The sequence below is a fragment of the Equus quagga genome, chromosome 11 (assembly GCF_021613505.1).
Source record: "Equus quagga isolate Etosha38 chromosome 11, UCLA_HA_Equagga_1.0, whole genome shotgun sequence".
Lineage (NCBI taxonomy): Eukaryota > Metazoa > Chordata > Mammalia > Perissodactyla > Equidae > Equus > Equus quagga.
In genome coordinates, this window is record NC_060277.1 from 17,841,901 (window position 1) to 17,857,250 (window position 15,350).

The following is a 15,350-nucleotide window of genomic DNA, read 5'->3' on the forward strand; positions in this document are numbered from 1 at the left end:
AAAAATTATCAATGAGATGTTTCGAGTCTTTTCCTTTTTGTACTCAGTATTCAAAATCTGCAGTATATTTTATACTTACAGCACATCTCAATTTGGACTAGCCATATTTTAAGTACTTAATAGCCACACATGGCTAATAACAAACAGTGATGGTCTACCTTCATTATAAATTACTTTTGTAATCAGAAAAAAAGGTGTATATATATTTTCCAGTTTTACTGAGGTATAATCGACAAGTAAAATTGTAAGATATTGAAAGTGTTCATTGTGATGATTTGATATATGTTGCCCATCTAGTTAATTGACACATCCATTATCCTAAATATTTTTACATATCAAAATATGTATTTATATACACTTATACACTTATATAAATACATACACATATTTATATAAATTTATACATATTTTTTGGTGAGAAAATTTAACTTCTACTTTCTTAGCAAATTTCATTATAGTGCTATCAGCTATAGTCATTACGTTACACACTAGATCCTCAGACCTCATTCATCTTATAGCTGAAAGTTTGTACCCTTTTACCAACCTCTCCCTATTTCCCCTACCCCTCACCCTCTGGCAACTACTTTTCTACTTTCTGTTTCTGTGAGTTTGACTTTAAAAGGTGTATTTTAAAATTAGGATTCCATGTACTTAATAGTTATTCTTCAAGCAAACTTCCAGAATCATGTCATGGCAATATGGTATGGTTGAAGAAGCTTAGAGCAGAGTGACGCAGGCACTGGAACTATCTAGTTAGCTGTACGACCCTGAATATTGCATATAATCCCCCTTAAATTCAGTTTCCTCATCTGTAGTGCCTTAAAGCGTCAACATATCAATAGATTTTCAGGGACAGCTCTATGTCTATGAAAAACATGCAAAAGGAAAGTCAAACTATTCTAAGAACATTGACAACTTTGAAGATGAATGCCACATGCCCTTCTCTCTATATATACCACATTGCAGTAATATTTACTTGGTTTGTTTAAAAAGAATTCACCAGCCCAAACTGAATCCGAAACAGCTGTTGCTTTTATTTCATTTCCTCTGTTTCCTCCTGCTAACTTAGCAAATTAGATGTGTAACACCATCTAATTATCAAAACTACCCAAATAAATGCTTCATAATTCTTTCCCATTGTCATTATGGAGGCCAGCATTGCAGCAACAATCAAGGAAACAAGAAATAAAAATAACGAGGAATCTACTACATATTTACAATTCCTTATCCTAACCCTTAGAGCCAGAAGTATGTCAGAATCTAGAATTTTTTGGATTTTAGAAAAGTAAAACAGTGCCAACAACATATATGATATAAGATCCCAATGAAGTCTGCACATATTAATCAAAAACATTAATATCTCTGAATCACATGAATAATCACATTAAGGCAAATACATGAAGACTAAATAGACTGGTTAATTTAGTCCAATTTTGCTGTCAAACGAATCTAAGGTCACATTAATCAGGTATTGCCACCAAATGAGTTACAAAAACCTTCTGACTTTTAAAGCTTTCTACATTTTACAATCACAGATGAAGGACTGCAGACTGTGCTGGTCATCATACCTCATCTTTAACTAAACACTACAGACCGGCGGGGCTACAGCTTAGATGATCTGGCACCATAACATCGCCCTGTAGGCCTGAGTATGTTCCTTTCTTTAGGAGGATAGGAGTGACCATTGATGCCCAGAGGCCCTATGACCACTGGGAATATATATATGGCTAGAGAGATCTCGGAGAATGTCTGTACATGTCTACATTGGATGAATGGCAACTTTACAGAACAACATTTAATTATTGATCATTTTCGTTTTTTCTCTACTGAACTTAATAGTAGTTAACACTAGAGTTGATTCCACATATACAATAATCTCATTTATTAGAATGTCTGAGATGGTTAGGATCATGGACACTTGAACCTGATTCTGTGGGTATACTTATTAAGTGTGTAGCCCTGGGCAAGTTACTTAATTGCTCTGTGCCTTTGTTTCAGGGTATAACAGAACCTACCTTGCAGGCACATTGGAGCATTCACATGAGTCACTTCCATGCGAAGACCAGAGAGCTGTACCTGGCCCTGAGAAAGCATTCTAGGGAGTGAGAGTTGTTAGTGCTGCTGCTGACAATGATCTCTAGACCAGTGGTTCCCAACTGGGGGTGAATTTTGCCCACCAGGAGGCATTTGGCAAAGTCTGGAGACATTTTTGGTTATCACAACTGGCATACAGCGGGCAGAGGCCAAGGATACTGCTGGACATCCAACAAAGCACAGAACAGCTCTTCGCAACAAAGAATAGCCAACCCCAAATCTCAGTAGCGCCAGGGTTGAGAAATCCTGCGGTAGACTCTTTGCCTTCACAGACGAGGAAACGTATATCAAAGAGATTAAGTAATTTTTCCAGTTAAAGTAAAGCCAGGATGAGAAATTTCATCTCTTACTCTCAGGAGGTTTCTCTTTTGTGGGAAAGACAAAATGAACCTCCTCCAAAAGTGAAAGAATTAGAACAGTTGCTCCTAAATGCCGGCCCAATGAAAAATGCACCCTAGACTCCTTTATGGCTCATTGGTACTGGAGGAGGCCACAGGGCTCAGCAAACTGTGGCTCATGGGCCAAATTCAGCCTGCTTGCTTATTTTTGTAAATAAAGTTTTATCAGAACACAGCCACGTTCATTTGTTTACATACAGTCTGGCTGCTTTTGCATTACAGCAGCAACAGAAACTGTATGAGTCAATGTCAAAGAGACTGCATGGCCGACAAAACCTAAAATATTTACTATCTGGCCCTTGACAGAAAAAGTTTGTTGACCTCTGCTGTATAAGAAACCATTTCAAATATTCCTCGTTAGTTACAACACAGACGATTTTTTTAAAAATTAAGTACAAATAAGGTATTTTATCTGATTTAATGCCAAGGAAAACAAAATTTTCAGCAATATATGACTGCAGCATGGCTAGGACACCTATATTTACCTGTATTCTGTCTTCATGTAATGGTTAGCTCGTTCCAAACATGTTATTAAATCTGTCATAAATAAAGATAATTGCAATTAGCAAACTGAATGGAAGTCAGGACACTCATGCTTGAAAGACTTTTTTTTTAAAAAAAGACAATTTTTAAAAAGCATTTATTCATTATCTAGTATCTGAATTCTCCTGTTTAAACATAAATCAAAACTGAGAACATTGTCCCCAGGATTTAATCAGTTCCCTTCATTTCTCTTTTCTACCACCAATGATAATTTTCAGTGGTTATCCAGTGAATAATAACAGAATCTATTTCCAAGAGAAAAAGCAACACTGGTTAGTTACTATCCACTACATACCTACAAGGATCATGTGTATAACCTCCCTTGGCAGGAGGGAAACAATTTCAAAAGCCCAATGTGGTTCATAGAGAAGGCTGAAGAACATTTTAACTTAACAGTTTAACTAATGGCATCTGGGTGACCACAGAACCAAGTGTTTACTGAGAACAAAAATAGCCTGTCAACTCTGATCAATGAGGACCAGGGAGTACACTCTTTTTTTTGGTGAGAAAGATTGGCCCTGAGCTAACATCTGTTGCCAATCTTCCTCTTTTTGCTTAAGGAAGACTGTCGCTGAGCCAACATCTGTGAAATCTCCCTCTATTTTGTATGTGGGATGCTGCCACAGTATGGCTTGTTGAGTGGTGCATAGGTCCGTGCCTGGGATCCAAACTGGCAAACCCCAGGCCACCAAAGTGGAGCATGCAAACTTAACTACTATGCCACCAGGCCAGCCCCAAGGAGAACACTCTTTGAACTAACACTCACCAATGGAGACACTAAGATACTACGGATTTTGATGCATTTAGGCCAACCTAGTACAGTTTCCAAAATATGCCACACTTGCTGAAAAAATTCTTTCCTTCCTTAATCATTCAATAGTTCTCAGGGAGCAATATATGGTGAACACTGGCCATGCTGGGGCCTGGTGAGAATGGTCAGATCTGATTGGCTGAGAGGGAGATGAATGGTGCATTCCCTTCCCAGAGTATCTCTGCCAGACGGGACTAAGAGCAGAAACTTTGGGCACCTCTGTGCCCCTGGGCAGACACGGAGTGGGCTGCATGGTAATTACTCTGGAGCACAAGAGGCCTGGAGGCCATGCTTTCCTCTCTCATCAGTGTTCCTATTCCCTTTCTCTCCCACTCATGTGTCAGCTAGATGGTTAGGGCACTCTGATACTCACGTGCCTCCTGTGCTGGTGCACTGGTGTGTATATATGGGGGTGGGGGGGTCACTGGTTAAAAGACTTGTCCTTTGAGTTAAGAAAAGGGAAGGGGGAGGGCTCCAGAGAATAGCCAGACCTTAGAAGGGTCAGGAGGGTAGCCCCAAAGATGTGCCATTCCAGGATTCTAGGAAAATGAGATTGACCCTCTCCCACATGAGTCAGCTGATCAATCTCATGTGTACTATAAAAGAATTCAGTTCAGACCTAACTACTTACAAAGACATTGCTCTCTTCCCTCACATCTTAATTCTGTATGTGAGGTCACGATTCTATCCAGAGACGGTGAGTAGCAAGAGAAATTCTACGACAGACAAAGGTTTACAGATTTATGATGATTCGTCTCCTATACCTGGATGGTCGCTGCTGGCATAGGTCAGCAAAAAACCCCGCCCAGAAATGTGGGATCCACTCTCAAAGCGAACAGTTACTTCACTTGTGTTCAGCAACAGTTCCTTGGGAACAGTCATACTTCCACAATACGGACCTAAAAACAAAGCACACTTGTGGCACATGTTAAAATTTAGACCAGCACAAAGAATCAGTATATGGCATTTTCTTCCTTAAAGGTCAAATTTACCAGACAACACTTAATGTAAGATTCTAATCTTTACTCAACTGAAATTTTGCTTAATACCAAGACTGATGCTTAGTGACTGAATGTGAACTCAATTCAATAGATAAGCCAAGGGGGGAAGTAGCTAACTCTAGATAAGCAATGGGTTGGAACTAGTTCATTGTGAACAACCCAAGAGATAGGTTTTGGTTTTTGTAAAAAGAAGACTAACAAACAGAGGTAAAAACCATTAGGCAGTAAAGAAAACATTATCACAAAGGTGATATTCTAGGGGCCTCCTAAATTTGCTTAAAGTACAGTCTAAATGCTTATGTCCCTCCAAAATTCACATGTTGGAATCCTAATGCCCGATGTGATGGTATTAGTAGGTGGGGCCTTTGGGAGGTTATTAGGACATGAGAGAGGAGCCCTCCTGAATGAGATTAGTGCCTTTATAAAGGAGGTCCCAGAGAGCTTGCTTGCTCCTTCCTCCAGGCGAAGACACAGCGAGAAGGCTACGAAAGTGGGCTCTCACCAATGACTACACCGAATCTGTCAGCGCCACGATCTTGGACTTCCTAGCCTCCAGACTGTGAGAAATAAATGTCTGTAGTTTATAAGCTATCCAGCCTGTGGTATTTTGTTATAACAGCCTGAACAGACTAAGACAGGTAGTCAGGAAAGTGTTATCACATGAGTAATATTCTAGGGGCCTCCTACATTTGCTCAAAGAAACTCACAAATTCCATTTTTCTGAGGTTCCAAACTTAAAAGACTGTCTAACGCATGGTAAAAATCTTATTCCCATGCAGTTTATTTATTTCTCTCTCTTACAGTAACTTCTGGTTAACCCATATAATTTATTTTGATTTGTACAATGAGGTTTATAAAAAAGCAGAATAATTTCTAAAGGCTTTTAGAATACCATAGCATAAATTATGCAGTTAAGGGTATAACATATTGTTTCTAGAATAAGTTGCTTGAAAAGCAATAGGAAGATCACTGAACTTTCAATAGACAAAATTAGATTTGGAGCTAAAAAAAAAGGCCTTCCAAAGACTACTCAAATTAAAATTTAGTTTGTAAATGGTCATGTACTCGAGACATAATAATTTCTATGAAAAAAAGGGTTAGCAAGCAAATTTTGAAGAGAGGTATTCTTCATCAACTTCTCCCCAAATAAAACAGTATGGAAAGAGTCAACAGCATCAGCAATGACAACATCAGATTAAGAGAGGAAGAAGGGAAGAAAAAGGCCACTCTAATTCAATGCCCATAAAACTGGGTTACATTAGCCAAAACCAACAGAGACCAAACTGCTGAATGACTCAGAGGATCATGAACCCAACTAATAAGCATTCCTCTCCCCACATAAGGGACCGGATTTCCCTTTGGTCCTGTCTAGGTCTCACATTCTGAATATGTAATAGAATAAAAGAGAAATGCTGTGTGCCTACCCTCATGCCCCAAATCTCTGTTGTTCCCTATTACTAAGTTATGGCGAAACTCAAATAAACAAGATCACTTTCCTCTTTAGAAATACTCACCATATATAATTACTTACATGAGTTAATTCTTGAAAATTACATAGAATAGTATCTAGCATATAATGTGCTATATAAGTACTTATTAAATAAATAAATGAATCTATTAAAAAACAAACAAATAATGTATGCTTTCCTTTTAGACTGTGTTCCATGGGGTCAGGAACTTTTCTATCCATCACTTTATCTCCAGCAGCTTGTACAATATCTGGCATGTGGCAGCCTTCCAAATATTGTTTGAACTGAAATGAAGTTATATGTTCTTGTATTTGAAAAAGTCAGTTTTTAAAAGCTATCCCTGATTATAAAGATACATAAAAATATTCAACCCTGTCATTTAAAAATATCATGAAGTCAGGAAGAGAAGAATGGACAAGCAAGAAAGGAAAGAAAATAATTGGTGTAATGGATATATGGATTTTTATGATCTTTAATAGTGCTCACAAGCATGGTAGATAGGAAATTTATACTAAATCCATTTTTGTATACTAAAGTACGATAAGAACCACTTTTGCAAAATTAAAGTGAGTCAGATTACTATGCTTGACTTTTGCAACTTATTCTGTTTCTTTTACATGTTTGAAAGTGCTTTGTTCTTTGCACAGATAAGAAGTGAAGATACTTGCTTTGCAAACCCGAGAATAAACATGAAATAACTAGTTCCATGTTGCTATTAATAAATTAGAATGTTTTTCTACCCACATTTACCTCTATCAAGAGGAAATAACATAGATACTCCTCTCCAAATGGTCATGACAATACTAATCTCTCTTTAAATTTCTATAGCATTCCAGCTAGTTCTAACAAAAATGGTTGAGCTAAGCAAGTCTAAATCGACTATCAGTGAGAACTTGTTTGCAAGGTTTTTTTTAAAGATTTTATGGAACAGTTGAAAGGAAAAGTTGCAAAATTGTATATTTTTTATACAAATAGATAAGAGTGCACACCATCACACTGTTTTTCTGCAATACATATGATTTCCTAGACCCAAAACGTGTAAATATAATAAAACACTAATTTGGCTGCATCCTCCCAAAGTCATGATAGGCATGTAAATATTTCTGGAAAAAGTTCAAAGAAAGAAAACGTAAACACACACTCCTCTAATCCTCCTTACCCCACAGGTACCAAGCTCTCTTATATTCTTATTGATGTGCCGCAAAAATCTAACTAAACCCTGAAGGGGATAGAATATACCATCTCTATATAAATGCCAGCATTAAAAGTTATTTTGTTCATCATCGCACAACCATCACAATAACAAGAGGGAGCTTCAGTCGAGGGTGGGGGATGGAAGTTGAGGATTGGCTGCTGTACTGCCTGGGGCAAAACATCCAAAAAAAAAAACGGCCTGTCTGAAGGTCTGACAGATAAAGATTCCTTTTCACAGACTGGAAGTTAATAACTGCATTCCTAGAGTTAAAAGGGAAAAGAGATGAAACAGAAAAAATGTGACTGGCAGTGAGAGGGAAAAATAATTAATGGGAAACCACTGAAGGATCCTACAAGTCTGTCTGTCCTAAGCAATGTTCTATTTACAGCCAGACTCCCTTGAGGATGATATCTTTTCCTAAGAAAGCATTTCTCCACCCACATCTACCCCAACAATAAATTTCACCGTTAGTACTCTCCATCCTGACTTTTCAAAAGGGTCCACACCTGTATTTAAACATTCACAGAGACACTTTTGTTGGAAACCCAAATGGAAGCTTGCCGACTTCTAACTTGACCATGGTTATATTCTCCCCATCCTGGCCAGTGTCCCTGGATTGGTAAACCGGCCTCAATTTTCAGTCACCCTGGACCCTCAACCCTACTTAAGAGGGTCTGAAGAACTTGAGCAGACCTAAAAATAGGACTCACAGCTCTGCATGGACGTGAACCTGTGGGTTGCTGTAGATATTCAGTAAGTTTTCTTGTTTAACCCGAGGAAGACTCAGAGGTCCAGAGGATTTGTGAGCTTGTTTTACAGAAGAAAGAGAATGCCTTCGGGGAGGTTGCAATCACGGGATGACCAGCCCCCAGCCGCCCTCCCACTTCCCTGAGCTCTATAAACCCCCCTGCTTTCTTCTCTTGTTAAGGCAAATTTGAGAGAACCCATCCTCCTGCCTTCTCCTTTTGGCCAATTTGAATAAAACCTTTCTCCACGTCCAAGCACCTAGGGCTCAGTGATTGGTCTACTTTGCATCGGGCACACGAACTTGAGATTAAGAGGTTCAGTATCAGATGTGTGCTTCACAACCGGCAGTGCTGCGTGTTTCATAGCACTTGGACTTCCCATCCAACTCCTATCTTCCCTCACCTCTATCTTTGTCTGTGAGGCAGGTTCCATCTTACTTTGCAGTTGCAAATTCCCATCAGACTGAGGCACAGCAGAAAGGCTGTTCATCAAGTAGGCAGAAAAATCAGGAAAAATAAATATTTCTATCTTTTGTGTACATAATTGGTAGCCCTAGATTGTGGGAAAGGTTATCAGTGATACCAAATGGAATGGCATTGTGGCATTTGGCACCAGACATGAGACCAAGCCCGAGTAGATAATGGACTGATTCCTTGGACCATCAGGAACCGCAGGAGCTGCCTTTTTTGAGTGACTCTCAACATATCCCCTGTTTGGGGCTACTGTTCCATGAGCAGCTGAGAGGGGAAACCGTTTATCTTTCTATGTTTGAATAAAAGAAAACTGTCCTACAAAGAAGAATGAATGGTCTGCCCAGAGCCAAGCCCGGAATCCTCTTAATTCTGTAGTAATCTGACAATTTGTGCAGCAATTTATAGTACTGCTCCATTCTCCATGGACTGTCTGCCTCAGTCTCTGGACTTACTATTATAAGGCAATGATAGTTTGGTTAATAACTGTTCCAAGTCATTTCAGGCGGTTCTGTGCTTTTGATCTTGAAACTGATGAAACTAAATTATTGCTTCATCTGTGAAAGGGATGTATTTAGAAAATGATATGCATGCTGTTAAAAAAACAAAGAAACCCCTCCCCCTCCATAACCACACTCTCAGTGGTGAAAAACACGGCAATCAAATAAAAACCTAACTCCTGAGAGATTTGTCCTAAATCAAATTGAACAACAACAAAAGTCTCCTAAAAACCTTCATTAACCTTATGAACACCTTCATACACATTTAATTTTGCATGACAGATAAGAAGATGCTGGTGAGCCTCCGTGACCTTCCCTGGGAGTGCCACTGGCAGAGCCAGCTGCACAGCACACTACCAGCTGCCAGGAAAGTGGTACCCAGCGCGGCCAGCATCTGTGTTCAGAGACGTGCTGATGAAACAATCTCCAGAAATGCTGAAGCGGCAAACGCCATTCGACTTGTGTCCATTTCCATTTGTTTTTCCAGTGCAGTCAAATGGCAGGGTTTGTCCATGCTTGCTAATTGCAATAGGGTCATTGTACAAAATTACAGAATTTTTCAGGGCCATTTTCTTTGAAAAGGAAGGAAATTAGCATAAAAAAGGGATATTCCTGGACTGGGCCATTAAAACCATAGTCACGTAAGAATGTAAGTGGTATCCCTGGAGAGTTTCAGTCTCTGGTTCCCAGACAAAAATCAGTGACAGATGATAAATGAACCAGGCAGATTCCTAGACAAAGGTGCGCCTTTCCTTGGGGCTATGGGACCAAGTCAAGAAGAAACCCACCTAGGCCATTACTTTTCACCCAACAAAAGATGGCAATTACTGACAGTAAATCAAAGTGTGTCTCCAGGGAAGTATTTAGGGAGAAGGAGGAGGAGGAGGCCAATAGCTTTTTCTCCTTGAAGCTTATGGTTATGTTAATGAGACACCTAGTGTGGATCATTCTGGCGGGTACAAATTTACAAGTTTAAGGTTCTTTCTAAATTCTATCTTGGCATAAAAGGCAAAACAAAACAAAAAGCAGTCCTCCTCAAGAATTTCCACAAAAGTAGCCCCAATCATAGAGGAGAATGCGCTTCTAGGTCTTTGAGGCCCAAAACAACCCTCCACAAACTGGAAATTTCTTTGAATGCTTTTGTTTTATTTTTAAAAGTCATAAGAATTTTGCATTCTCCATAATATTTTTGTGAGATATAAACCATTTGCAAAATAGACACTGCCAATCTTACGTTTTTCCCTATGTGGGATTTTAAAAAAAAATCAACAAACAAGGCTAATGATTAGATCTTACTGCAGTATTCCAGATGTGTATCATTCTAAAAAATTATCACAGAAATCTTGTTGCAATTATGAGCCAAAACACTTAGTATTATTTCCTATTTTTCCCATTCCTCTTGTTCCAAGTGTAGGGGAGGAAGACATTTCCTCTTCCCAAATGTGGGTCCGTCTGGCCAGAGAACGAATTAAATTCACATGAGACAGAATAGCAAGAGAAAATTAAACAAAGCTTTATGAGGAACCATGGCCCAGGGCCTTTATTCCAGAAGGAAGAAAGGGCACCGAAGAAGTGGGGTGCACATAGTGGTTATATACCCCCAAACAGTGTGTTTCACATGTGATTGAAATGTCCCTCCCACAATAGTCACAAGATTGCCCTGTCGGCACAGTGCCTGATGGACACAGCAGGTAGTGGTCTGCTGTCTCGATGGGGGTAGCAGGAGCCAAGTCGATTGTCTGGAGCTGGGCGGTCACAGGTGAGTGCAGCAATCAGTTCCTATCCTAAGGAAAGATGCTTAATCCTTAAGAAATGCCAATGTTGGGAGGGGGAGGGAAGTCAGTTACAGGAGGTTACCAGACTAGCACAATAAAATGCAGATTTAAGTTCTGGCCTTTGGTATTGATTAAGAGTTTCTAGAGAGAAGGTCATCTCCTTTCTTATTCCTGGTACAGAGAGGGAGGCACCTTTTACAGCTAGAGATTTACCTTACAAATGGAAATGTGTCCCAACAAGGGCAAGTTCCATTCCTCAGAGCCTCCTTCCCTGTCCCAGTTTATCGAAAGCAATCAGCCCCAAATAATCCCGATGCCAAAGAGACATATTCTGGGGTGGCCAATTCCAGGTCCCCACACAAGCGTAATACAAATATCAACAGTTGACTTCACATCGTTGTACTTCTACGTCACTGACAATGGTTAAAAAAATATCGAGGGTGGAGGTGGAGGTACAGGAAATGGAAGCGAACAATTCTTGAACTTCCTGGTTTTCCTATTGTGCAAATCACTTAGCAGAACACCACTAATTTAACTGACTAGAATTAGATTCCTGTAGTAAACCAGGTTCTTTCTATCACTGACCACAATGCCTCCTTAAGCAGTTTGACTAATAAGCATTTTTTAAATTTCAAATTAGTACTAGTCCTCTGTACGTGAGTGATTTCTCAGAACTCCATTTTATTCTCAGGATACCCCTATGGGGAGGCCTGGAGAAGTTTCCATTTCTTCCAGCAAATGCAAACAAAAACTATAGCTCAGGTCTTCTTTATGCACAAGCCATGGGATCAGATGGCTTTTGTCACACAGAAATTGGGATGGCACGGTGCTTAAGAGCGGGGTCTCTGGAATGAAATGCCCAGACTTGGATCCCAGATCTAGTTGAGTGATCGTAAGCAAGTTACTTGAGCTCTTTGAGCTTTAGTTTCCTTATGTGTGAATGTTAATAATAGACCCTCTCTCCCAGGACCGTTGGGAGGGTTACATGAGTTAGTACCTCTCAAGTACTAAGCCCAGTATACAGCACATAGTTAAATGCTCAATCGCAGGCACCTTCTTTACTATTTCATGCTCTTTTCTATATAATAAGCAGAGTCCTAAAATTATACATGAATCAAGACTTTAAATGTTTAAATGAAGAGGGGATGTTCATAGGTAAAGGAATCTTACTGTGACTCTTCCTATGCTGTGAATAAAGACACTCTAGGGGCCGGCCCGGTGGCACAGGGGTTAAGTTCGCATGTTCCACTTGGGCGGCCCTGGGTTCGCTGGTTCGGATCCCGGGTGAGGACACGGCACCGCTTGGCAAGCCATGCTATGGTAGGCATCCCACATATAAAGTAGAGGAAGATGGGCACAGATGTTAGCTCAGGGTCAGTCTTCCTCAGCAAAAAGAGGAGGATCGGCGGCAGATGTTAGCTCAGGGCTAATCTTCCTCAAAAAAAAAAAAAAAAGGCACTCATTTTCTTTTGTAAAAACCCAGATTTTTTAATATATATTGTTCGCCAAAATCAAGCTATATGCAATCAGATTCATTAAACATTGATTGAGCATCTGCAGTTGTAAGACTATGCTAAGCAATGGGGGATACTAGAGAGGTGAATAAAATGCAGTTCCTTGCTCAAGCAACCTCATATCTGGTAGAGAAGCTAAAATAATTATCTCAGCGTGAGATTGGTGTTCTACTGAAGGCTTAGAAAAACAACATGAACCCAAAAGAGGCAGTGACCGGGACTGCGGATATCAGAGAAGTTTCTAGGGTAGGTAGCATTGGATGTGGTTTGCCTTTACTCTGTGTATGTGTGTGTGTGTGTATTTGGGCAGAAAAGCAGGCGAAGGAAGAGAGAAACAGACACATGGAGATAAAACATCAACAAATGTACCAGGGCGATGCATTTAGGAAAAGGCATGGAGATGGTGAGACTCAGAGATGAAGTAGAAATGTGTCTGGGTAGAAACGAGTGAGCCCTGAATGCCGTGTTAACAAGGTTCTGGGGACAGTGGGGCATAGTTAACAATTTTGAAAATAAAGGAAAGAAAGAAATTATGAAAACGATATTTAACAAGATAACCTCAAGCGGCCTCGAGGAAATGGGAACTGGCAAAAGGAGAGGGGAAAAATCAGGAGGCTCTTTTAATACGAAATCGATGCAAAGAGGTGGACTGGCAATGGCAGTGAAAACAAATTAAAAAGACAAACTCAATATACTACGAGCTTGGAGAATATGTGTTCTCTGCTTGTCTCACAAGGATGGGTGGAAAACATCTGTACGTAGAGTCAGTTCTGGCTCGTGGAACCCCTACCACGTGCGTGGAATGATTCGGGCAAATGTAGGTCACGAGGAAAGCCTCAGGAGGGGTAGAGCAAGATGTGCTGCTGCAGCTCAGCCTCTGCGTGGTGGAAGGAGAGTGCTCAAAGCATTGAGACGGGACCAGTGTGTTCTCTGCTCTTAGACATCTTAGAGAAAGAATAAACTGTGTGCAAGACAACTGAAGAGGAGGGGAAGAAAGGGGAGGGGGAGGAGAGGAGGGAGAGGAGTGATGATGGCTAACATACACTGAGTGCTTATTATGTGCCTGACATCATTCTTTTAAGATACATATATATGCCTCAATCATCCATATATGGTAGATACTCTTATTTTGTCCCTTTTAAAGATGAGGAAATGGAGATACAGAAAGATTAAGTAATTTGCTCAAGGTCAAGAAATTAAAAAAATAAGCACTAAGGCAGGAATTTGGAGCCAGGCAGTCTAATCACAGAGTCTACACTCTTAATCACACATGAAAAATCAAGGCAGAAACAAAAATGTTCATCTCAATCCATTTTGAAGACCAGCCTGGTTCCACTAGTCCACAGTGACCGAGGTGGGTCAGTCTAGGCGATTCCATCAGAACAAAGTCCTCTGAGACCCTGAGGAGCCAGTACCTGGTTCCCACCAAGATTCCTCTAGCAGGTCTTGGGGGGAGTCCAGGGACAAGGCTAAACTCCACCCACTGGGGGAAGATCAACTTTCAGGGGAAAACTGGGACCCAGTCAATCTTCTTAAAATATCAGAAAAAGAGAAATGATAGTTCCTTTGGGGTCCCAGTGAGCAGTGGTGACTCTGAGTGCATTCAAATCTCTGGGTCCTTTGTGGTCAGCAAGACTGGAAATGGAACTTAACCAGGGGGCAAGTAAAGGTTACAAGTCACCAAAGAGTTTTCAAGTTGAGAATAATCATCTTCAGTATGAATTCACAGCCTTCCCTCTTCAGTGTCACAAATAAAACAATGTTAGATATTTCACATTTTAAATGTACATATATTGGTGTGACACAATGCTTGAATCAGCACCTACTTTTCCCCCAAGTTTAAGATACTTTAATGTTTTATATAACTAATCTCTTATTATTTTACATCGGTACTAAAGCAGCAAACTGAATTGCACTCTAAAGCAATTTTAAATTTAAAGAAATGTTATTTAAATAGACTCCCTGTTGGAATCTTCAAATTCCAGGTTTAAAAGTGAATTTGTTCAACCCTAGAATAGCTTTGGCTTCGTTAGTCAAGTTTCCATGGTCTTACGTGCTCAAATACAAGATGAGCACATCTTATATTTTGCAAAATTGTCCAAAATTGTCCTCTGAAAAGAAGGCATCACCTTATGTTTGCATCCTTTCAAAGTTTCATATAACATTGACCTCTTTGAATGACAAAGAACTATTTAGGGAACACACTCAAAATAAATGAATGTAGTTTTGAATGCAAAAAAGAGTCTACCTGACAAAGGCAGTGGAAAGGGGAGCCAAGAAACTTAATGTAGATTCAGTTCTTATTCCTGGAGGATATATGACTCACAATTTCTAATGCTGGAAAATGTGGTAAACAAGCCTTTTAAAGATCACTTGAAAAAGTAATAATCTATGTTTGCCAAAAATGCATAATCTGAATTTAATCATGAGGAAACATCAAATCAACCCAAATCAACAGATGTTCTACAAAATAACTGGTCAGTACTCTTCAAAACTATACAATAGATGAAGAAAGACTAAGCCAGGATCCCAGATTAAATGTGTCTGAGGAGTCATGGCAACTCAGTATTTCCTGATCCTGGGTTGGATCCTAGACCAGAAAAGGGACATTAGCGTTTCTTTTGAAGGGAGTCTCAGCAACTTTGGTCTCGTAAACAAAACCCCAGAATTCCCTTAATTAGAGTGAAAATAATCTCTACTAAGCAAAGTATGACACTTCTTAAAGATTCTTTTGGCCAGGATATTGGCACACGTGATCTTGAAAGTCAGTACATATATTTTACATCCAAGAATTTTTATAAGTTTAAAGTGAAATTTGTGTTTAAAAATATCT

General features: G+C 39.7%; 1 protein-coding gene across 1 annotated transcript in view; it reads right to left on the reverse strand.

The window, feature by feature from the left end:
* The window catches only part of DCBLD1 (discoidin, CUB and LCCL domain containing 1), a 63,072-nt gene that overhangs the window by 23,364 nt on the left and 24,358 nt on the right, over window positions 1-15,350 (reverse strand). The window contains exons 3-4 of the mRNA XM_046676024.1: window positions 4,611-4,745; window positions 2,978-3,029 (exon numbers count right to left, since the gene is read on the reverse strand). Coding sequence (XP_046531980.1) covers window positions 2,978-3,029; window positions 4,611-4,745 — 187 coding nt within the window. The remainder of the gene's footprint in view (window positions 1-2,977; window positions 3,030-4,610; window positions 4,746-15,350) is intronic.